Consider the following 19,538-nt stretch of genomic DNA (forward strand, 5'->3'; position numbering starts at 1 on the left):
CAGCCACTAGATTGACTAACAGTTAAAAAGACTGACATTACCAAGTGCTGGCCAGGGTGTGAACAGCTGGAGCTCTCAGCCCCTGCTGGGGGATTGCAAATTGACAACCACTTTGGAAAACGAAGTACTAGAATTAAATATGCATCTGCCCCAGGCCCCGGTTAGTTCCCTCCTTGGCATAAACTCAAAAGAAATGAGTGTCCAGCAGAAGACAGAAGGGCGCTCATACTTTCTTTATTCAAAATAACCCCAAACTGGAGACAACACACATGTTTATTAACAGGAGACTAGAAAATGAACTGTAGTATATTCACATAATAGAATACTATACAGCACAGACAAGAAAAGTGCAGGTACACACATCAAATCAGATGGCTCTGTCACACAATACTGAACAAAAGAAGCCAGACATAAATGTATGATTCCATTTCTATGAGGCTTAAGGATAAGGCAGGTGATACAGGTCAGCATGGCTGTTTGCTGGGGCAGGTGGAAGGGAATCTTGGTGGGAGGTGCGCAAGGGCAACCCTCTTGACAGGATGGTGCAGGGATTGGCACCTGCGGGGCACCTGCACACAGACGGAGCACAGCCCTCTCTCTGCTGCAACGGCTGCCAGATCCTGATGTCATGGCTCCAGCGGCTGAGGGGCAGAAGCCAGTTGAGGGACCAGGACTGAGGGAAGTTGCAGGACAGCAGGACAGGAAGGGAAGGCCACCTGCCTGCTCCGAATCCAAACTGTGCCACTTCCCAGCAGGTTAGCCCCACTGCCTCAGCCTCATCTGTAAAGTGGCACCCCTGGGGCTGACGTAGCTTGGGGGAGCTGGTAGCCCAGCTGGCAGCAAGCACCCACTGGCTGTCAGGGACGAGGTTCCTGAACCTCCTGGGAGACAGTTTTGGATGAGTCTGGAAACACTTGAACTTGGAGTGCCCAGCCTGGAGAACCATTTCTTCCTATTTGCTTACCAATCTTAGGTAAGTCATTTATCTGCCCTCTGCCTCAGTTTCTTCATCTGTATCACGGGGATGACATCCTCTAGGACCCACATCTTGGAGTTGGGGGTTGTTGCGAGGAATAAGTGAAGTAACCACTGGACAATGCTGGGCAAGGGCCACGGTCTTCACTGGCATTTCCTGCCCTGGGGTGGGGGCCTAGGCAGCCTCAGGGCACAGGAGAAGGCACCAGCGGGGTATCACAGAGGCGGGTTTCAAAGCTCAGATGAAAGTTTCTCAACTTTTCTCCTTTGCGAACTTTTGACCCTGGGTGTCCAGCAATCAAACAGGAACCAAGGAGCCCTCTGTTCCCATCTCCGCCGGATCAACCCCAAGGGGTGGGATGCCGCCCTGAGGATGGGCACTGGCTTCGGGGAGCAGCCAGGGACATGATCCCCTCAAAGCTCTCCTCATGGTTCCGGGTCAGGTCCTGGGGCTGGCACCTGCTAGCTGTGTGTGGCCATGCCTGCCCATGCCTCAGTTTCCCCATCTTTAAGAAAGAAGGGACAGTCACAGTCTGGACCCCAATGGGTCATGCCCAGACTCAAATAAGGCACTCTAGGTCCCAGCATGGAGAAATCAGGCAACACTAGCCAATAATCCTGATGACTTGTTATCTTATCCCTCGCCAGGGCTGACATCTTTCTCTGCTCTGGTTTGGGGGGATTCAAGAGCTCCAGAACAGTCTCGAGGTTTAGTCCCTCACGGGCACCTCTGCACAACCGTGTCTTCCCTGAGGCCCGAGGATGGGCAGCTGGGGAGTTACTGCTGGCGAGCCCACCGATTTGGAGGGGAGGGTGTGGAGGGAGGAAGGACACGGGGCTCCTCCAGCAGCCCCAAGCCGAGGCAGCTCCTGTCACAAGGATCGTGTCGCTCCTGGGAGCACCCGCCTGGACGCGGAGGGGCAAGACAGTCACAGCTCTGCCTTAGCGAGGGGCCCCTGGACACCTTCCTCACCTGTGTGGAGTCATGGACTCTTTGCCCCAACGCTATGAAGGCGCCGTCTGCGAGCCAGGAAGAGGGCCCTCACCGGAACCCGGCCACACTGGCTCCCTGACCTCAGACGTCCAGCCTCCAGAACGGTGAGAAATAAATGTCTATTGTTTAAGCCACTCGGTCCATGGTATTTGGTTATCTTAGCCTGAGCAGATGAATATACAGGGCTTGGCAAACTTTTTTGGTAAAGGACAAGATGGTAAATACTTGGGGCTTTATGGGCCATGTGGTTTCTGTGGAAACTTGTTCAGCTCCGCCATCACACATGCAGTGTGCCAGCAGCTATAACCACATGTAGAGGGATGGGTGGGCTTGTGTTCCAGCCCAACTTTGTTCCTTACAGCAGGCGTGGGCCAGAGTGAGGCTCTGAGCTGCAGCACACCTGACCCTTGCCTGGCCGAACATAGCAATCATTCATTTTGTTCAGAAACTGAAATGTGTTGGAAACAACCTAAGTGTCCATCGACAGATGAATGGATAAAGGAAATGTGGTACATATACACAACGCACTATTACTCAGCCAAAAAAAAAAAAAGAGAGAGAGAATGAATGCTGTCCTCAAAGATGGACCTTGAGGACGTTCTGCTGAGGGAGACAGACACAGCAAGAAAAATACTGTATGACCTCACATATATGTGGACTCAAACAAACAACAACAAAAATCCAAAGTCACAGACAGAGAACAGAGTGGTGGTCACCAGAGGCAGGGTGTGCGGTGTGGGTGGAATGGGTGAAGGGATCAAGAGGTACAAACTGCCAGCTATAAAGGGAGTTCTGGGTACCTGATGTACAGCATGGTGGCTACGGGTCATGGTACTGTATTTCATTTTTGAAAGTTGTTGAGATTAAATTTCAAAAGTTCTCATCACAAGAAAAAAAATCCTATAACTATGCAAGGTGACAGGTGCTCATGAGACTCGCTGTGGCCATCATTTGGCGATGTGGCCATCACTGTCCAATCATTATGTTGTATACCTGAAACTAATGTGATGCTCTTTGTCAATTAACTCAATAAAAAAATAAAAAGAGGAAATTGAAATCATGGCCACGCATGGTGGGGGAGCTCCGGGGGTGCGGTCCTGCTCCAGGCAGTGGCCGGGGAGCTGGCCGGAGCACCTGTCAAGGTGGCACAGTCCAGGCTGGCCGGTGGTGCCGGTGCTGGCCGGGGTGCAGCGGGGCTGTGCGCTGCAGGTCCCGGGTCTCTCCCTGGGTGCTGCTCCAGGTACTGCTTGGGCTTCCTCACAGCATGGTGGCTCAGTCCCAGCTCCAGCATCTGGGGGAGCGTGAGGCAGGAGCTACGTCACTGCGTACGCCCCACCCTTGAAAGTCACATTGTGTCACTTTTGCTCTGCTCACCAGCCCGCCCACCTCTCCGTAGGACCGTCAGCCTCATGCCTCGGAGCACATAGGAGATCTCATTGCGGACATTGCACGGTGTTGGGGTGAACACGCACACACAACAGACAGGTAACTACACTGCAGCTGAGCTCCCTGAAGGAGGCTGGCTCCCAGGGACGTGGAGAGGGGCCTTCTTTACGCAGGGGGAAACCAGGACGCCTTCCTGGAGCTGCAACCAGAAAACTTCCTGGTCCTGGGAAGAGGTTGCGGGCAAGGGAGAGGCTGTACGTGCCTGGAGACCGGGGGGGTTACAGGCTGGGAGACTGGACAGCTTGGGCTAGACTCCTGCTCAGGCATTACTTCCTCTTTGGCCAGGCACTAGGCACTTCATCAAGGCGGCTCCGCCGTTTGTATGATTGTATGAAGGTGAGTCTGTAAGCCCAGGCATGGGAGGAGGCTGCTAATGTGAGGTGTGCATCCCAGAGCCCGGCACACAGAGCCGAGAAATTCTGCATGTGGGACAGCTTTTCATTGTTTCTCCCTGGTTTCTGTTTTGGAATTGCTGGGTTGGTACTATGTTCATAGCCTTGGAGAGTTTTCTCCAAAATGAAATCAATACTGCAGCCCTACTTTATGGGAGAATGGTTTCCAAATTGCACAAAACACATGCCCCTATTATCTGCATTTCAGAGAATAGAGTGTCGCTGCTGGAGCTAATCTGAGTGGGCATGGAAGAGGAGGGAGGGTCAGGTGCGGGGTGGGGTGGGGGGTGTACTGGAATTGCCAGGGGGAAGGGTATGCATGAGCCAGAGGTAGAAGGTGCTGACCGGTAACCGGAACCAATCACCACTTTCCAACAAGATCTCAGTTGCAATCCACTGCTGGTGTGAGGAAGGGCTGCTGAATAAGCAAAGAATGGGTTGGAAATGAAGATTGCTGTTGCAAGAGAAAAGGCAATTTTATGTCAGCAGCATTTCACGGGGGAGCAGGCTGAAGGCTGGCGTCCTGTGTCAGAATCCATGACTTCGATGGGGAACTGGCCTCCTGACAACTGTGCCACTTCCTGCTTCTTGAATGCTTACCATGTAAGCGCCCAGATTCTTAAATTCTCATGGCACCCTTGTGGCAACTATTATTACCCCCATTGTACAGGTGAGAAAACTGAGTTCAGAGATGTTACGAGGCTGCCCAAAGTCACACAGCTGGCAGGCTCTGGAGGCAGGATTTGAACCCGAATCTTGTGGGGACAGTCTGCAGTCCCTCTGCCTACACATTCACAATGGGTAATATTTTTTTTGACACCAAACAGCCCTGAGATACTATTTCATACCCATTTAGATTGGCAAGTAAAGTAAGTGGAAAACTGATACCAAGTGATGGCCAGGAAGTGGAGAATCAGAAGGAATTTACTCAAGGTGTTTGGAGAGCCATTTGCAACTCCTCTCAAGTCCGTGATGTGCCTGACCCTACAATTCCCCCCCTGGGGCATTTAGAGGAACCTTCCTAGCGCAGGGGACACCCACTGGGAAGTACATTCAATCGTTGTAATGGCAAATCCCAAAGTGAAATGGGAAAAATCCCTGAAGGTCCTTCCCTAATGGTCCCTCCACTAGGGCAGGAGGAGGGTGGGTAAGAACGCAGCTGGTGGCCCTTTAGGAAGGGGGCTTTGGTGCCCAGAGCCAGGCAAGAAGTTGAGCTTGAACGCGGGGAGTCCTGGATGGGGTTAGTTTCCCGGTGGGAGCCTATTTAGCCAAAGTTGGGACGATGCAGGCAGGTGAAGGTGTGAGCAGGGCCCCTGGCTAATTGGAGGCCCCCAATCGTACCTCTTCCAGGGCTGGATCCCAGGCTGCGCCGCCCGGCTGGCACGCCCTGGCTCCCCTCGGCCTGGCCACCCGCCCGCGCTCCCATTACTCAGGAGCCGGAGCGATCTCCCTGCGCTGCTGCCATTTGCCGCACACGTTCCCGGAGAGCTGGGAACGCGGCTCCTGCCTGCAGATTTACGGCCCAGGAAATGCATTTTAAACCGGTCCCGGGATACTCGGATTCAGGAACCCGACACCGTCACCTGGGGTGGGTGGGAGTTTGTATGGAGAGAGACGGCGGTCCCACTTGGTTCTCCCAAAGCGCCCCCGCCTCCGCAGTGGGGGCTACCTGTTGGCCGGGGTGCCCTGGAGGGATGGGATTGGGGTGCCCTTATCCTGGACACGCGCATGGGGCCAGACTTTCCGTTAATTTATGGGGAAAGGACATTCTTCAAATACATGTTTTCTGAAGCGAGCGCCCCCTCAGCCACGTGCGCACCCAAACTGTCGGTGAGGAAGGATGGACTGTCTCGTGGGGAAACCACCTGTGGGCGAGGAACCCTCTCCGGTCAGGTCCCGGGCAGCGTCGCAGGGTGGCCGGGCACCGAGCACGAGGCGCGGGGCGGCGACGCGGAGACGGGCGGGGCGCCCCCACCGCCGGGCCTGGTCTCCCGGGCTTCGCCTCGCGGCGCCCGGAGCTGCAGAAAGCACCCTGGGTGCTGGGCGCCTTCCCATTACGCAGTTCCTGTCCCTTTAAATCCAAGTCAGGGAAAGGGGGAGCCGGGGCACCCAGGCTGGACCCCGGTTTCCAGGCCGGCCCGGGCCGAGGGGGAGCAGGGCGGGCGGGAGCGCCAGGGGCGGGGTGCGGAGGGCGGGGCGCCCAGGGTCCCCGCCCGCGCCCCGCGCCAGGGCTGGCGGCGCCCTTTCCCAGACCGCCGGCGCGCCGAGGTGGGGGGCCGGGGCGGGGGCGCGCGGGGCGGAGGGGGCGCGCGGGCACGGGGCGGGGTGCGGGCGCGCGCCGCGCCGCGCCGGCCCGAGCGCGCATCCGGCCCCGGAGCGCACGCCGCCGCCGCCCGACCCGCCGCATTGCCGCTGCCGTCGCCGCCCCGGCCCGGCCCGCGGCCCCAATATGGTGCAGCCGCCCGCGCCGCCGCCGGTGCCGCCGCCGCCCGCGGGCCCCGCCGCCGCCCCCGGGCGCCCGCAGCGCGGCAGCCGCAGGTGGGGGGCTGCGCCCCGGGCCTGAGCCGCCGCCGCCGCCCCCCCCGCCCGGCCTGCGCGGCCCGCCGCCGAGGGCACCTGCCGCCGAGGGAGCGCCGCTCCAGCCCCGCTCCCGCCCCTCCCCGCCTCCCCTCCCCTCCCCTCCGGTCTGCCTCCGGCGGGAGCGCGAGACGCCGGCCAGGCTCCGCGGCGCAGCTCGGGAAGCAATCGTCGCCCCCAACTGACTGAGATTCCGCCGAAGCCGGCGCCGCGGCCGCCCGCCGCCCGGGATCTGCTCGCTGTGTTTTCCGCTTTCTCCATTCTCTCTTTAAAAAAAAAAAAAAATCACAACAAAACCAGCCAGCCAGTCAACCAAGAATCCGGTTTGTTGATCGCCTTCTTTTTCACCGTTTGCGGGATTTGCAAACCGAGTTACATGCATGTCCAGTGGGGGTAGGTTTAATTTTGACGATGGAGGGTCCTACTGTGGCGGCTGGGCGGACGGCAAGGCGCACGGCCATGGCGTCTGCACCGGCCCCAAGGGCCAAGGCGAATACACCGGCTCGTGGAGCCACGGCTTCGAGGTGCTGGGCGTCTACACCTGGCCCAGCGGGAACACGTACCAGGGCACTTGGGCGCAGGGCAAGCGCCACGGCATCGGCCTGGAGAGCAAGGGGAAGTGGGTGTACAGGGGCGAGTGGACGCACGGATTTAAGGGACGCTACGGGGTGCGGGAGTGCACGGGCACCGGGGCCAAGTACGAAGGGACCTGGAGCAACGGGCTGCAGGACGGCTACGGCACGGAGACCTACTCGGATGGAGGTGGGTGCCGCGCGCGGCCGGGCCGGGCGGGGAGGGGACCTTCTCTCGCCTCTTCTGTTTATCTCTGGGGAAGTTGAGCTGCTTCATCCAGCGGGCCCTGGGCACCTGGGGCTCCCGGAAGGCCACAGCGGCCCTGGCTACAGGTTGTCTGGTGGGGGACAGCGCCCCTGTGCCAGCTAAAGGGGTCGAGGGCTTTCCAGGAGCAGAGCCAGGCCCCGGGAGCTGCGGAGAGGAGCAGAGAGCCAGTGCATCATCCAGGAGCAGGCCGGAGACCTGCAGGAAGGGCCGGCCTAGGCCCAGGACCTCCTCTGGGACCTCCCAAGGGGCGCAGGGGGCTAGGGGAGGACCCCCTCCCCGTGTTGGCAGAGCTCCCTCGGTGCCGCCCTCTGGGAGTCAGGCCCCACTCTGCTGCTTGTTTTCATGCGGTGCTGAAGAGCCTCCCTTAGTCCTGATCAAACCAAGCCAATGGAAAGGGAGCGGCTGGGTGCGCTGGAGGCGGGGGTACCGAACCCACACCGACCCAACGAGGCAATAAACTTCTAGGTGGTTGGACGCGGGCTAGCGCTGTGGGGGCCGGCTGCCGGAGGGAGGGAGGGAGGGAGGCCCATCTGTTTAGCGAGAGCCCAGGAATCTCTCCTTTCAGTGGCTGAATCATTTCCACCATTAGTTTAGGGGATGCTCTGTGCCTTCATGCTAGATGCCACCACATTCAGGGCTGAGCTGGTGGAAGCCAGAGAGCTGTCTGCCTGCCACTGCTGTGGCTGGCTCTGTGGCTGCGACCTGTCCCAGACACTCCGGTACCCGCTCCTCCGTGCACCTGAGAGGCATGGAACATTTACTGTTCTTGGAAGCCAGACCCCAAAGACACCTGCTCTCAGATGCCCCCTCCCCTATCCTAGAGTTCATCCTTAGAAATGGCTCTGGAGGCTTGGTGATTCGTCAGGCATGGGCGCCTGGGAAAGGCGTGGGGCACAGCATGACTTGCGTGCTTCTGCTAGGCATGGAAATCACGAGTGTACATGTGGTCTTCCGCTGCCTGCCTCTGAGTCTCATGAAGCAAGCGCTAAGCACCTGCTCCCTGGGCACGTCCAGGACTGGTGGGGGGCTGGAGAGTAATTATTATTTTGGCTTATGCAACGGAGAGGCAGGGTTCATTATTACTCGAAGGGGAGGAGGCATGGGGGGCAGTTAATTACATAACACGCCTGCCTGTCACAGCAGTGCCCAGCCCTGGTCCCAGGCGGCCTCTTCTGGGCTGTTGTTTTCATGGAGCAGGTTGGAGAGCTTCCCTGACCCTGGGGCTCCAGGGCCAGGCTAGCAAACTGCCTTCTCTGGGTTCTGGGCTGTGGGCGTGCATGCATGTGTGTGCGTGTGTGTGTGTGTGTGTGTGTGTGTGTGTGTGGGCACGGTGAGGCCTAGGCAGCAGATGTGGGCGGCTGCTGTGGGCGGCTGAGCAGTCTGGCGCTCCCAGCTGGGCTCTTTAGGAGCCCAGGGCCGTTGCCACCCTGCGGGCTGTGGCCAGGCTGCTCTACAGACCAGGCACTCCAGAGGTAGTGCCAGCTGTGCCAGAGCCAGGAAAGTGGCTCTGCGCCCCGACAGGCTGGCCTCCTGCAGGAGCCCGGGGAAAAGGGGAGCCAGGCCCCCGTGGACTCCCCAGAACAGCTGAGCGTGGGGTCTAGTATGCCAGTCTGCCCGTCTTCTCCTGACATCTCCGGGGGCCCAGGGAATTCTGTCCCCCATTCAACAAATGTCTACTGAATCCCATGATGAGCAGGTGCTCTGGGCTCTGGGAAAACAGCAGTGAGCAAGGCCCTCCTGGAGCTTCCATTTTGGAGAAAAGGGTGGTAAATTTTGTCGTGATTACTCGGGGAAGATCTGGTTCTGTGGCTGGCTGTGGTCTAGGTCTGATGTGTTGATGTGAGAAACGCTTCTTTCACTGGCTCAGTGTCCTTGGGTCTCTGTCCCCGGTCAGCCAGTCACAGTGTCTGGCTCCCTAAGCTCCCCCCTCTGCATCAGCCTGCCGGAGTCTCACAGGCTGGGGGGAGGGGGCATGTCCATTTTACAGGTGGGACCAGAGAAGCCCGGCAGCCCCAGTGACTGGCCAGAGCCCCCAGCTCTTGGTGGAGGAGTCAAGGGTTTGAACTCCGATCTGTCTGGGGTGGAGCCCCCTCTCCTCGCCTCATACCACCTGTGTACCGACGGAGGCGGGTACGCAGATGCAGGGCACCAGCTGCTCCCTTTTGTTGATGACATGGCATGGCAGAAAATGGAGCTGACCCTCCTGGCCTGGGATAATCAGGCCCAGACATCTGGGGTCACTTTTCCGGCAGGCGGTGACTGTTAAAAAGTGCGTGCCCTCGAGCAGTACACCGGGTGAGCGGAGCGGAATCCCCCCGGCACAGAGCGGGGGGCCTCTTCCCGTCAGCTTGGGGCAGGGATGGGTCTTGCTTCAGAGAGAGCCAGCGGGGCCCGAATGGTCCTGACGCCAGTCCAACTTTTCCTTTGCACAGGGACGGGAATATTGGGCAGGAATCAGCAAAGCTCCCAATTTCAGCCCCGCTGGCAATGCTGACTTGGGGAAATGGCGATTTTCATGAATAATGCACAAACGGCAAATGCAGTCTACATTTCACTGGAGTTGGCCTGGAATCCATTTCAGCTGGGGGCGCTTTTGCCAGCTCCCTCTCCAGGTCCATCCTCCCCCACGCACAAGGCGGGCGCTGCTCACTGAAGTGAGCTGAGCATCTTCCACAGGCTTCCACAGCGTGTGGGGTGACCCCACGGAGACGGGGAGGCACAGGGGCATGGGGGGCAGGAGTACATGCTGCACAGTTGACAGTCCTTAGGCTTGAATCCTGGCCGAGCCTTTGCTCTGTGATCTTGGGCAAGTCAGCTAACTTCTCTGAGTGTCTCTGTTTCTTCATCTGTCCAAAGGGCTGCTGATAAAATCTGTAAAGTATTAAGCTGGGTTTAATTGAGGTGGTGTACATGGCTATGCATATGTAATGGTAAGGAATATGGTAAGCATTCATTATTATTTATCACTATTTTGTTATTACAGTTCACATGCAATTAATGTCACTCACAGTCATCATTGTTAGAGCCAATAGCCAGACATGACAGCGGTGATGAAAACGATAACAAATCGCCCTATAAAGCACTCACTGTGTGCCAGGCATTTGGCAAGTGGTTTGCATGACTTACAGCCCTTCATCCCTACGCCTCTAGAGGGCTGCCTTCCTCACCGCTCCCGTTCCCCGCGTTGGGAATTGGAGGCTCAGAGAGGCCAGGTGACTTGGCTGATGAGCTTTGAGCCGCACCGGAATTCAGGCTCAGGACAGTGATTTCAGAGCCTGTGCTTGTGCCTGGAACATCTCTCTGAACTCCCTGGTGCCAGCCTACCCGCTGCTGCATCCTCTTCTCTCCTGGGAGCAGCACCCGGAGTTGTAGGCATGCGCATACGCCCAGGCACACACTCCCCAGTCCTGCCGCCAAGATGCCAGGGCTCTTCTCCACTGGCTGAACTCCTGCACTTGGCTGCACAGATAAATATTTCCTCCTGGGTGCACGCACACAGGACCCCCTGGACCAAACGTTACCCCCACAAATAAACCTTCCCACAGCCTGAAAGACATGAGTCACATTTCACACACCCGGCCTCTCCCCCTCATATACAGATTCCGTTCACCGGCCCAGATCCCTCGGCCCACACAAATCACACACGCCCACAGTCAGAATTCAGATCCCCTGGCGCCTGCGCAGCACACACACGCACAATACGCCTGTCACCCAGAGATGGGTTCTACCCCGTCCCCCAAAACACAGCCACGTGCAGCCTCCCAGCCTTGTTTGCGTGCCAGGTGCTCCAAATCCCTACAGGTTCCAGCTCCGGAGAGGCAGTTACCCCTACAAAGGAAGAGTGCGGGCCTGGGGGTGGGGAAACAGCTCGGGTTACAGATGGAGCGGTAGGCTTTGCTCCTACTTTAAACACGGTTATGCAGTTAATGCCCCTTTTAAGGGGGGGAACCCTCACCTGACCAAAATAACCATCCGCTGGGCGTATTTTTGGTACTTGACCATGTATGTGTGAAAGCAAGCTCTCTTAAAAGAAATACAAATGCCCAGGTTTGGCAGAAGCAGGCCCGTCAGCAGGACATGGCGCCTGGAGGAACGCATTTCAGAAACAAAAGAAGCACTGGGCTTTCGAGATAAAAGCGCCTCCTCTGAGATTTTCTTTCAGCCACTTTGGGGAGGGGAGAGGCTCTGCGAGGCAGAAGACAGCAACTAGCTTTGTTGCCAATAATAGCTGAGAAGGAAGTGTTGCCTAAGACTCCCTCACCCAGCACAGCCCTGGGGTGATTCGCCGGGCTTTATATTAGGGAGCCTGCCAGGAGCTGGGGAGGAAATGAGGGTCAGCACCCTCTGAAAACAGAGTGGCTCTAGCTGAGGTACCAGTCAGCACTGCTGGCCCAGGAAAGAGGACTGTGGCCAGCTTCTCCGAGGACACCAGGCTGGGGAGAAGGCCCCAGAAGAGTAACGAGTAAGGGTGGCTAACCCTGGGGGAGGGCCGGACCTCTGCTGTTTTTCTCTAAGACTTTCTTTCTCAGTTTCCTCCAGGCCTCCCCCGACTATAAAGATAACCCTATCAACCCCGAGCTGATAACTGCGTATAACACTCACTCTGTCCTTAAATGACAACAGGCTGTCTAGAAGAGGGTGGTCCGCGTGGGGAATTCACACGAGGTCCATCCCTCTTGGATCAGCTGCTTCTCCAATTTGTAGCTTCCTGGCTGCGTGGTAGGTAAAGTGGGGCGCGGCACGGGGTCCTGGCTTTGCCATCAGGCGTGTGGGGTTAGACCGCGGGTTCTCGTGGGCCCTCGTGATCAGGGAGAGGAGCGGTGTCTGCAGCACCATGGACAGCACCCGCCCTCCCGGCCTGGGCCGCCCGCTCCCCTCTGCTCCCCTCCAGGCCGCCTCTTCCAGCCTGGACCTGACCCCTCCAGGCGGGTGCTTGCCTGCTCCCGTTCTGCCAGGGGTGGGCTCCACACCCCGCTGAGGGTGGCTGCCTGTTTTCCACCCAGGTGCTGCCAGTCTTTTCTGAAAAAGTTGAGAGTGCTTCCCAGGTGTCCCCCAGTGACCTCCTGGCCATGTGGGGTCCTCTGGTAAGGCTTGCAGAAGTCGCTCTGCAGTCTGGGGCCCATCTCTGCCCCAGGCTGTGTGCTCAGGTCCCGCGGGGTGGGTGCACAGGGATCGTTAAGTACCCAGCCAAAGGCAGGTGAAGGGATGCTATGTAGGTAGCAGCCAGTGAAAGGCTATTTTGCCACCATTCTCCTTAAAATTGGTATCAATGGATTAGTTATCTAGACCAACCCTGCCCATAATAATGGCCACTGGCCACATGTAGCTATTTGAATTTGAATTAATCACAATAAAATAAAATTTAGAAATACAGCCCCTCAGTCACATCAGCTGCATTTGAAATGCACAGAAGCCCCAGTTACCTAGTGGTCGCCACTGGGCGGGCAGAGGCAGAGATCAATCACCACGGGAGGTCCTGTCGAATGGGGCCGTGCCTAGCGCAAGCTTCTCGCAGGAAGGGACGTGTGTCTGTGCCCGCCACCGCTGCGTGTCATGTGGCGGAAGTGCTGGCGTGCAGTGCACGCTCAGTGTTTGTGGAACGAGCGGAACGTTTGGTAATTTCTGTCACCATCAGCATTTTACACAGCCATGTCATTGCAAGGATTCAGAACCGGACGTGGACAGTTAAGGGGAAGGTCTCCCCAAGGCCCACGTGTCAGTGGGTCGACCTCATGTCAACACTCTTTATATGTATATGATTCTCTGGTCTGCTATGTTTTGTTATTGGCTCTGTCACTGCTCACAAGAGACTCTGCAGTGTTTTACGTGCCCAAGACAGGTGATGTTGGGTAAAGTGGGCAGTGGACCAATAATGTGGTAGCGGCACGAAGCCAGCACCGCCAGGGGACCGTGTGGAGCACTGTGTAATGGGCAGTTCGTTGTGGGATTCCTAACACCGGCTCACTGTGTCCGTGCTGCTGTCTTTTCCTTGGCCTGGTTCGTTCAGTCATTGGGAAGCAGACACCGAGTCGCTACTGTGTTCGAGGCGCAAAGACAGGGCGCTCAGGCCGCCTTCAGTGAAGCAGCCTGGGAATACCTGCTAAGCCTGCCGAGGGGTCTCAGTCTGTTTGGGCGGCTCTAACGGAACGCCACAGAGCGGGGGCCTTACGAACCCCAGGGTCCCCTCTCACAGGCGGGAGGCTGCAAGTCCAGGACCAAGGTGCTACAGGTCGGGCGCCGGGAGGGCGGCTTCCGGGCCACAGCCAGCCAGCCTCGCTGCGTGCTCACGTGGCGGACGGGGCGGACGAGCTCTCTGGGGTCTCCGTGGTAGGGGTGCTAACTCTGCCACGAGGGCTCCGTCCACACGCCCCTCTCCTAACACCGTCCCACTGGGAGTTAGAATTTCAGCGTATGGGTTTCGGGGACAAACACCTTTGGTCTGTAGCGCTGTGCGTGCTGTGCATGTTTGAGGTGGTGCAAGCTGTTGAAAGAAAATGAACAAAAAATAAAATGTTGGCGACAGGATGACAGGACTTCTACCAAAGAAAATATTCAGTCTGGATGCAAAACTAAAACGTAAAATGTCTGAAATTCTTAGGGGTGCCTTGTGCCGGACTCTGGGGCTCCTGAACAGAAACAGTCAGTTCCGAGCAGGGAAGGAGAGAGGCATGTGTCCCCCGGCGTGAGCAGCCCGGGTGGCCCACGAGAGAGGACACCTGAGGTGGGTGTGGGTGGTGGTGGCTGGGGAGCCGTCGCCCCAAGACTGGAGGGGCTGACTCTGAAGGAGTGTCACCCCCATGATGGGGTCAGAACACCTGTTCCTCGCCAACAGGTGCCACCTCCTGCCACCTTGGGCACGTCACAGCTATTAATGGGGACCCAGAGGGGACCCCTGGTGCCTTTGGTGACCTCCAGCAGAGATCAGGGTCTGTTTCTGCTGCTGATGGACTGCAGGAGCTGGGCGGGTGTCAGCCCCCCACCCCTGTTCCTCTTGGCCAGCGCACCCCAAACTTGAGTGTGTATCAGAATTGCCTGGAAGGCATGTTAAACAGACTGTTGGCCCCACCCTTGAATTTCTGGGCTTGAGAAGTCACCCTCACCAGATTCAGTGGGTGCTGGTCAGAGAACCCCACTGTTAGGACCACGGCTCCAGGCCGGCACCTCTTAACCCCCTGCACTATAGGAACACCAAGCATGGTCCCTGGGAGACCTTCAGAAATGCAGAGTTTCAGGCCCCCACTGCAGACCTGAGGGGTCAGAGTGCAGATGTTTGAGAGACACCCAAGGTCTGCATGCGAGAAGCCCCACTTTAGCACACTAGCTCCCGCCCGGGTGCTTTGAAAAATGCTGACACGTGGGCCATTCCTGGAGAGGCCGGCGGGGGGCCCGGGTGCAGCGTGGACAGTGGGATTCCTTTTAAAACTGTGGGGGTGATTCTGATAGGCGCTCGGGATGAGGGGACTCATGTCAGAGCCGCTGGGGGAGCGCCCGTGAGGGAGCTGCCAGGGGCCTGGGCCCCGGCGGAGGGCATCCCGGCCTGGGTCGGGCGCGAAGGCAGGCAGGGCTGAGAGCTGCTGCTCTGGACAGCGTTCTTCAGACTCTGGGTCGAGTGGCTCATGAAATCGATGTCGAGCTTCGTTTTGAAACAGTGAAGTAGACAAGGTGGTGCCCAGGCCGCTCTGTCAGAGCGGGGGAGGGGCGCTTATGTTTCCGCCCATCACCACACAGCCTTTTCTGAGTCCCGACCCTCTCCTCTTCGTCTCTTTTAAGGCAGATGCCTGTCGTTGGATTTAGGGCCCAGCCCGAGTCCGGGATGAGCTCATCTCAAGGTCTTTAACTTCACGGTGTCTGCAAAGGCCCTTTCTGAATAAGGGCACGTTCACAGGTACCAGGGGTCAGACGTGGACGTGTCTTTTTGGGGGACACTGTTCAATCCACTACAATGTCTTACAGACTTCCATGCCCCAAAGCCCATACATGATAACCTAGAATCTCAAAGCCAGGGAGATTCCTTAGAAAGAAGGATATTCACAGTTTCAAACATATACTTTGTCACGAGGACCAGTCTGTGCACTTTACCAGAGGTGTTATTTCTGTTAGTCCTTAAAACAGCACTTGGAGGTAAGCCATATACTCCCATTTAAGAGAAGAGAAAAGAGAAGCCCTAGGGTTACATGCTCTGATGAGGTCACAGGGCTGGTATGCGGTGGGGCTCAGCAGGGCCCGCAGTGTCCCTGGTGGCATTTCCCGATGGAGTGATCAATTCATCCGCCCCCTTGCTTTGCAGTGGACGAAGCTGAGGTCCCAGGAGGAGCCCCAGGTCCACAGTAAAGCAGCGGCAGGCAGGCAGGCATGACATGGTCTCCTGAACCTGGGCACTGGGCGGGCTTTTGCCCAGCAGTTCATGAACTTGTGTGTTCTCCCAGGCCCCTCTGAGATCGCGACGAAGGTGCGGGTCCTCTCCCAGGACACGTGCAGATCCCTGCACACGAGCGATGCTTTGTGAGTGCTTCTGGGAGTTCATAGACTCCCTGGACCCCGGGATAAGGGCCCTTCTGCCCTCCATGGGGGCCTAAGCATACTGAGGCGGGGCATCATGGAGCCCAGTAAGTGGGAATCGGGGGAACGCAGGAGCCAGTGGGCACCTGCAGGCATAGGGATCCAAAACAGGCCAGGTGTGGGCGGAGCTGGCCTGGGGAGACCCTCCTGCTCTCTCTGGATACCCCAGGACCCCCCAGCTTCTCTTGAGGACACACAGGCCCGCCCTTCTGTGCAGCATTTGATGTGCAAACCTTCCTCACCCTGCTCTGCAGTCCCAGCTCTGCGCAGACCTGATGGTCAGCTTTTACCTGTCTGTCTTGCCGGCGAGTGTCCGGGTGAGCTGGGAGCTGCCCAGGCCTCCTTTCTGTGTCCCCCCAGGAGGAAAGCATGGTCCCCGTTGTACAGGCGGGGAGCTGAAGCCCGGGTAGGCAGTAAGAGTCGGGCCTACCGAGGCACAGACTCTACAACTTGTGGCCAGTGCCTGTCTCCTGCCCAGGTCCCCTGGCAGGCTCCCTGGAAGAGAGCGCAGGGACCTACAGTGGGACCTGGGCCACCTGAGGCAGCTGGTCCTGAGGAGCCCCTCTTCCCCGCTGAGCTGGCCTCGGGAGTGCAGACTGTTATCAGAAGGAGGCATTAGTGGGGAGGTGGGGGCTTGCTCTTATTTCGGGAGCCCAGGAGGGATTTTCAGTGGGGAGGGTTTCAGGTAGAAGGGACGCCAGGAGGGCCCTGGGACGTACCAGGTGGGGGCCTACCTGTAGGCATGTGCCATAGACCAGTGCAGGCTGCCTTCGTGGAGGCTGATTGGCAGAGCAAAGTCAAGGGGCTGTGAGCGGGTGCCCACTGCCCGCCTGGAAGCTGCGGCCACCTGTGCATGACCTCCCCTCCTCCCCCTATTCCCTGGCCTGTGGCCCCCACCCAGGTGTTTGTTTGCTGTTCGTGCCGAGCTCTGGGGAAAAGCCAGTAGTTGACACGCACACCAGCCAGGATGGTGAGGGTGATCTGCGGGCTTGCCAGGTGTGGGGCGCCCCTCCGCAGACCCCTCTGTACCCCTCGGCCCCCCATGCACGTGCTGCTGGGCTCTGCACTCCCTGGCTTCCGTGGCATCTCCTCCCCATCCTGGAAGCTCCTGGCGGCTGCAGGCTGCAGGCCGGTCTTTGCGTCCCTCGGGCCCCCGGCCACAGTGCACGAGGCCGGCGGAGCTCCAGAAGTCATGGTTGGGGGATGAAGGAAAGACAGTGCCGCGGAGAGCGGGGTGGGAGGGACAGTGGCGTGGGGACGGACAGGCCGGCATGAGAACAGCACGGGCAAGGGCGTGGCCGGAACCCCTGGCCGTTCAGAGAAGCCTGGAGCCAGCAGCTGCGGCCCAGCGGAGGGGTGGGCGGGGCGGCGAGGGATGGGCGGGGCGCTGCTGGTGGGGGGGCGCTGGAGTGGGCGGGGCACGGAGGTGTGGGCGGGGCGCTGGAGTGGGCGGGGCGCTGGTGGTGGGGCGGGGGCGCTGGTGGTGGGCGGGGCGCGGAGTGGGCGGGCCGCGGGGGGTGGGCGGGGCACGGAGGTGTGGGCGGGGCGCTGGTGGTGGGGCGGGGCGCGGAGCTCTCCGGCGTTTGTGTTCCTCTCATGAACCCTCCTACTGGGAGGCGGTTGTCCCTCCACATGCAGTTGTGAGAATAGTAGGTGAGACTGTGCAGGCCTCCAGCGCAGTGCTCCGGCCAGGACGTGCGCACATCCGGTCAGACGCGTCTGCTCACTGCAGGGACCCCTCGCCGCCCTGCGGTAGCCAAACCCTCCTCCCACCGCGGGGTCTCCTCAGCCCCGAGCGGCCCTGTGCCTCTCATCTCTGTCGTTTCTCCTGCTGGGACGCTCCAAGCGGAAGCGCAGACGCGTAGGCTTCGGGACTGGCTTTTTCACCCGCTGCGATTCTCTGGAGATCACGGGGCCGGTGGGCGCCGCGGTGCCCCCTTCTTTTGGCTGCTGGCGCGGGTTCCGCGGTGTGGACGGGCCATGGCTGGTTTCGCCCTTCAGGGGCGCCTGGGGATTGCGGTTTGGGGCTGTTGTGCACCTCAAGGCTTTTGTGTGAACATAAGTCGTTATTTCTCTGGGATAAACGCCCAGAGGTGCAGTTGCCGGGCCGTGTGGTAATTGTACCGTATGTTTAGACAGTCACTCTGGCTGCTGGGTGAGGAAGGCAGAGTAGAAGCGGGGGGCCCTGTGGGGTGCTGTGTCCGGGGGAGAGGGGATGACAGCCTGGATCTAGGCGGGGACACCAGAACCCTGAGAGTTCAGGGGTGGGCTAGGCGGGAGGGCATGTGCCAGGACAGACAGCTCCCGGGAACTGGAGGCCTGAGGGTCCCATTTAAGACACAAGGGCCCCTGGGGGAGGTGGCTGTGGGGGCTGAGAGCTGCACTTGGAATGTGTGCAGCGGGAGAAGCTGCATTCGGGTGGGTGCGATGGCAAGGGCGCGATGGCATGGTGAGTCTGCATCTAAACAGAGCGCCGCTGCTGGGAAGTGGTGTTGGAGGTCAGGGAGGGCAGGGTGCTGGTGGGGGAGGCACACCCAGTCCTGGAGGAGCCCCAGGGGCACAGCTGGGTGATGGAGGATGGAGATGGGCCTGCGGCCTAGCAGAGCGAAGATGGGACCGGGCCTCAACGCCTGCCTGTCCTGGCCGTTTCATCCAGTAGGTCGTCGTCTCGGCTCACCGCCCCTGAGGCCAGGTCTGCGCAGCTACTGTACAGATGAGGAAACGCAGGCTGGGGGACGGAGTGGCTTGGCCGAGTCACATGGAGGATTCAGGTTCCGGAAGCCACGGAATCACCTGGCTTAGGACCGAGCTTGGTACAGCCCACACGAGGCCACGCTGGAGGCTGACCGCGAGACCAGGGGAGGTTTCGGGGACATGCCTGGCGCACGCAGGTGTCCCCAGATAAGCTGCTACTGTAAGCTTTGTGAAAATGCCAGTGGGGACACCCCACCCCCACCCCGCCCTCCGTGTCCCCCACTTGGCCTGATCACCGCACACCTGCACCTCGGAGACAGACGGAGCACTGTGACGTCCTTGGGAATCATCTTTATTGAGATATACTTTACATGCTATAAAATCCATCCCTGGAAAATGTATACAGTTCAGCGGGTCTTAGTGTGTTCATAAAGTTGTACAACTGTCACCACAACCTAATTTTAGAACATTTTCTGTCACCCAGAAGAGAAAACCTGTCCCCACCGGCAGTCATGTCCCCACCCCTCCCCCAGCGCTTGGCAGCCGCTGCGCCGCCCTCCACCCATGCATGGCGTTCCACCTACCGGGATCCTGCACGGTGTGGCCTCCGTGACAGGCCTCTTCCACCTCACTGTGGCTCCCGGTTCATCTGTGTCCTCGCGACTTCGTTCCTCTGCAGACTGAACACTGTTCCGCTGTGTGGCTAGAGCGCACTTTGTTTGTCTGTCCATTCGGGCTGGTTCCGCCCTTTGGCTGCTGTGGACATCCGTGTACAGGGGTTGGTGCGCACACGTGTTTCCCATCCTCCGGGCAGCTACCTGGGGGCGGATGGCTGGGTCGCCCGGCACCTTTGAGGGGCCTGGTCTATCTGCAGAGCTGCTCCCACAGTTCCCGCTCTGCATCCTCGCCAACACCTGTTAGTGTCTGTCTTGATTGTGGCCGTCCTGCCGGTGAGAAGGGGTAACTGGCTTTGATTTGCATCTCCCTGACGAGTCATGGCGCTCAGTGTCTTTTCATGCGCTTCTCGGCCCTTTGTATGTCTTTGGAGAAAAGTGGGTTCA

At 58.8% G+C, this 19,538-nt stretch overlaps 1 protein-coding gene across 1 annotated transcript in view; it reads left to right on the forward strand.

Annotated features, from left to right (window-relative positions):
- Positions 1 to 6,421: 6,421 nt before the first annotated feature.
- The window catches only part of JPH3 (junctophilin 3), a 63,893-nt gene continuing 50,776 nt past the window's right edge, over positions 6,422 to 19,538 (forward strand). The window contains exon 1 of the mRNA XM_036924199.2: positions 6,422 to 7,146. Coding sequence (XP_036780094.1) covers positions 6,765 to 7,146 — 382 coding nt within the window. The 5' untranslated portion in view covers positions 6,422 to 6,764. The remainder of the gene's footprint in view (positions 7,147 to 19,538) is intronic.

Source organism: Manis pentadactyla, chromosome 15 (assembly GCF_030020395.1).
Source record: "Manis pentadactyla isolate mManPen7 chromosome 15, mManPen7.hap1, whole genome shotgun sequence".
Lineage (NCBI taxonomy): Eukaryota > Metazoa > Chordata > Mammalia > Pholidota > Manidae > Manis > Manis pentadactyla.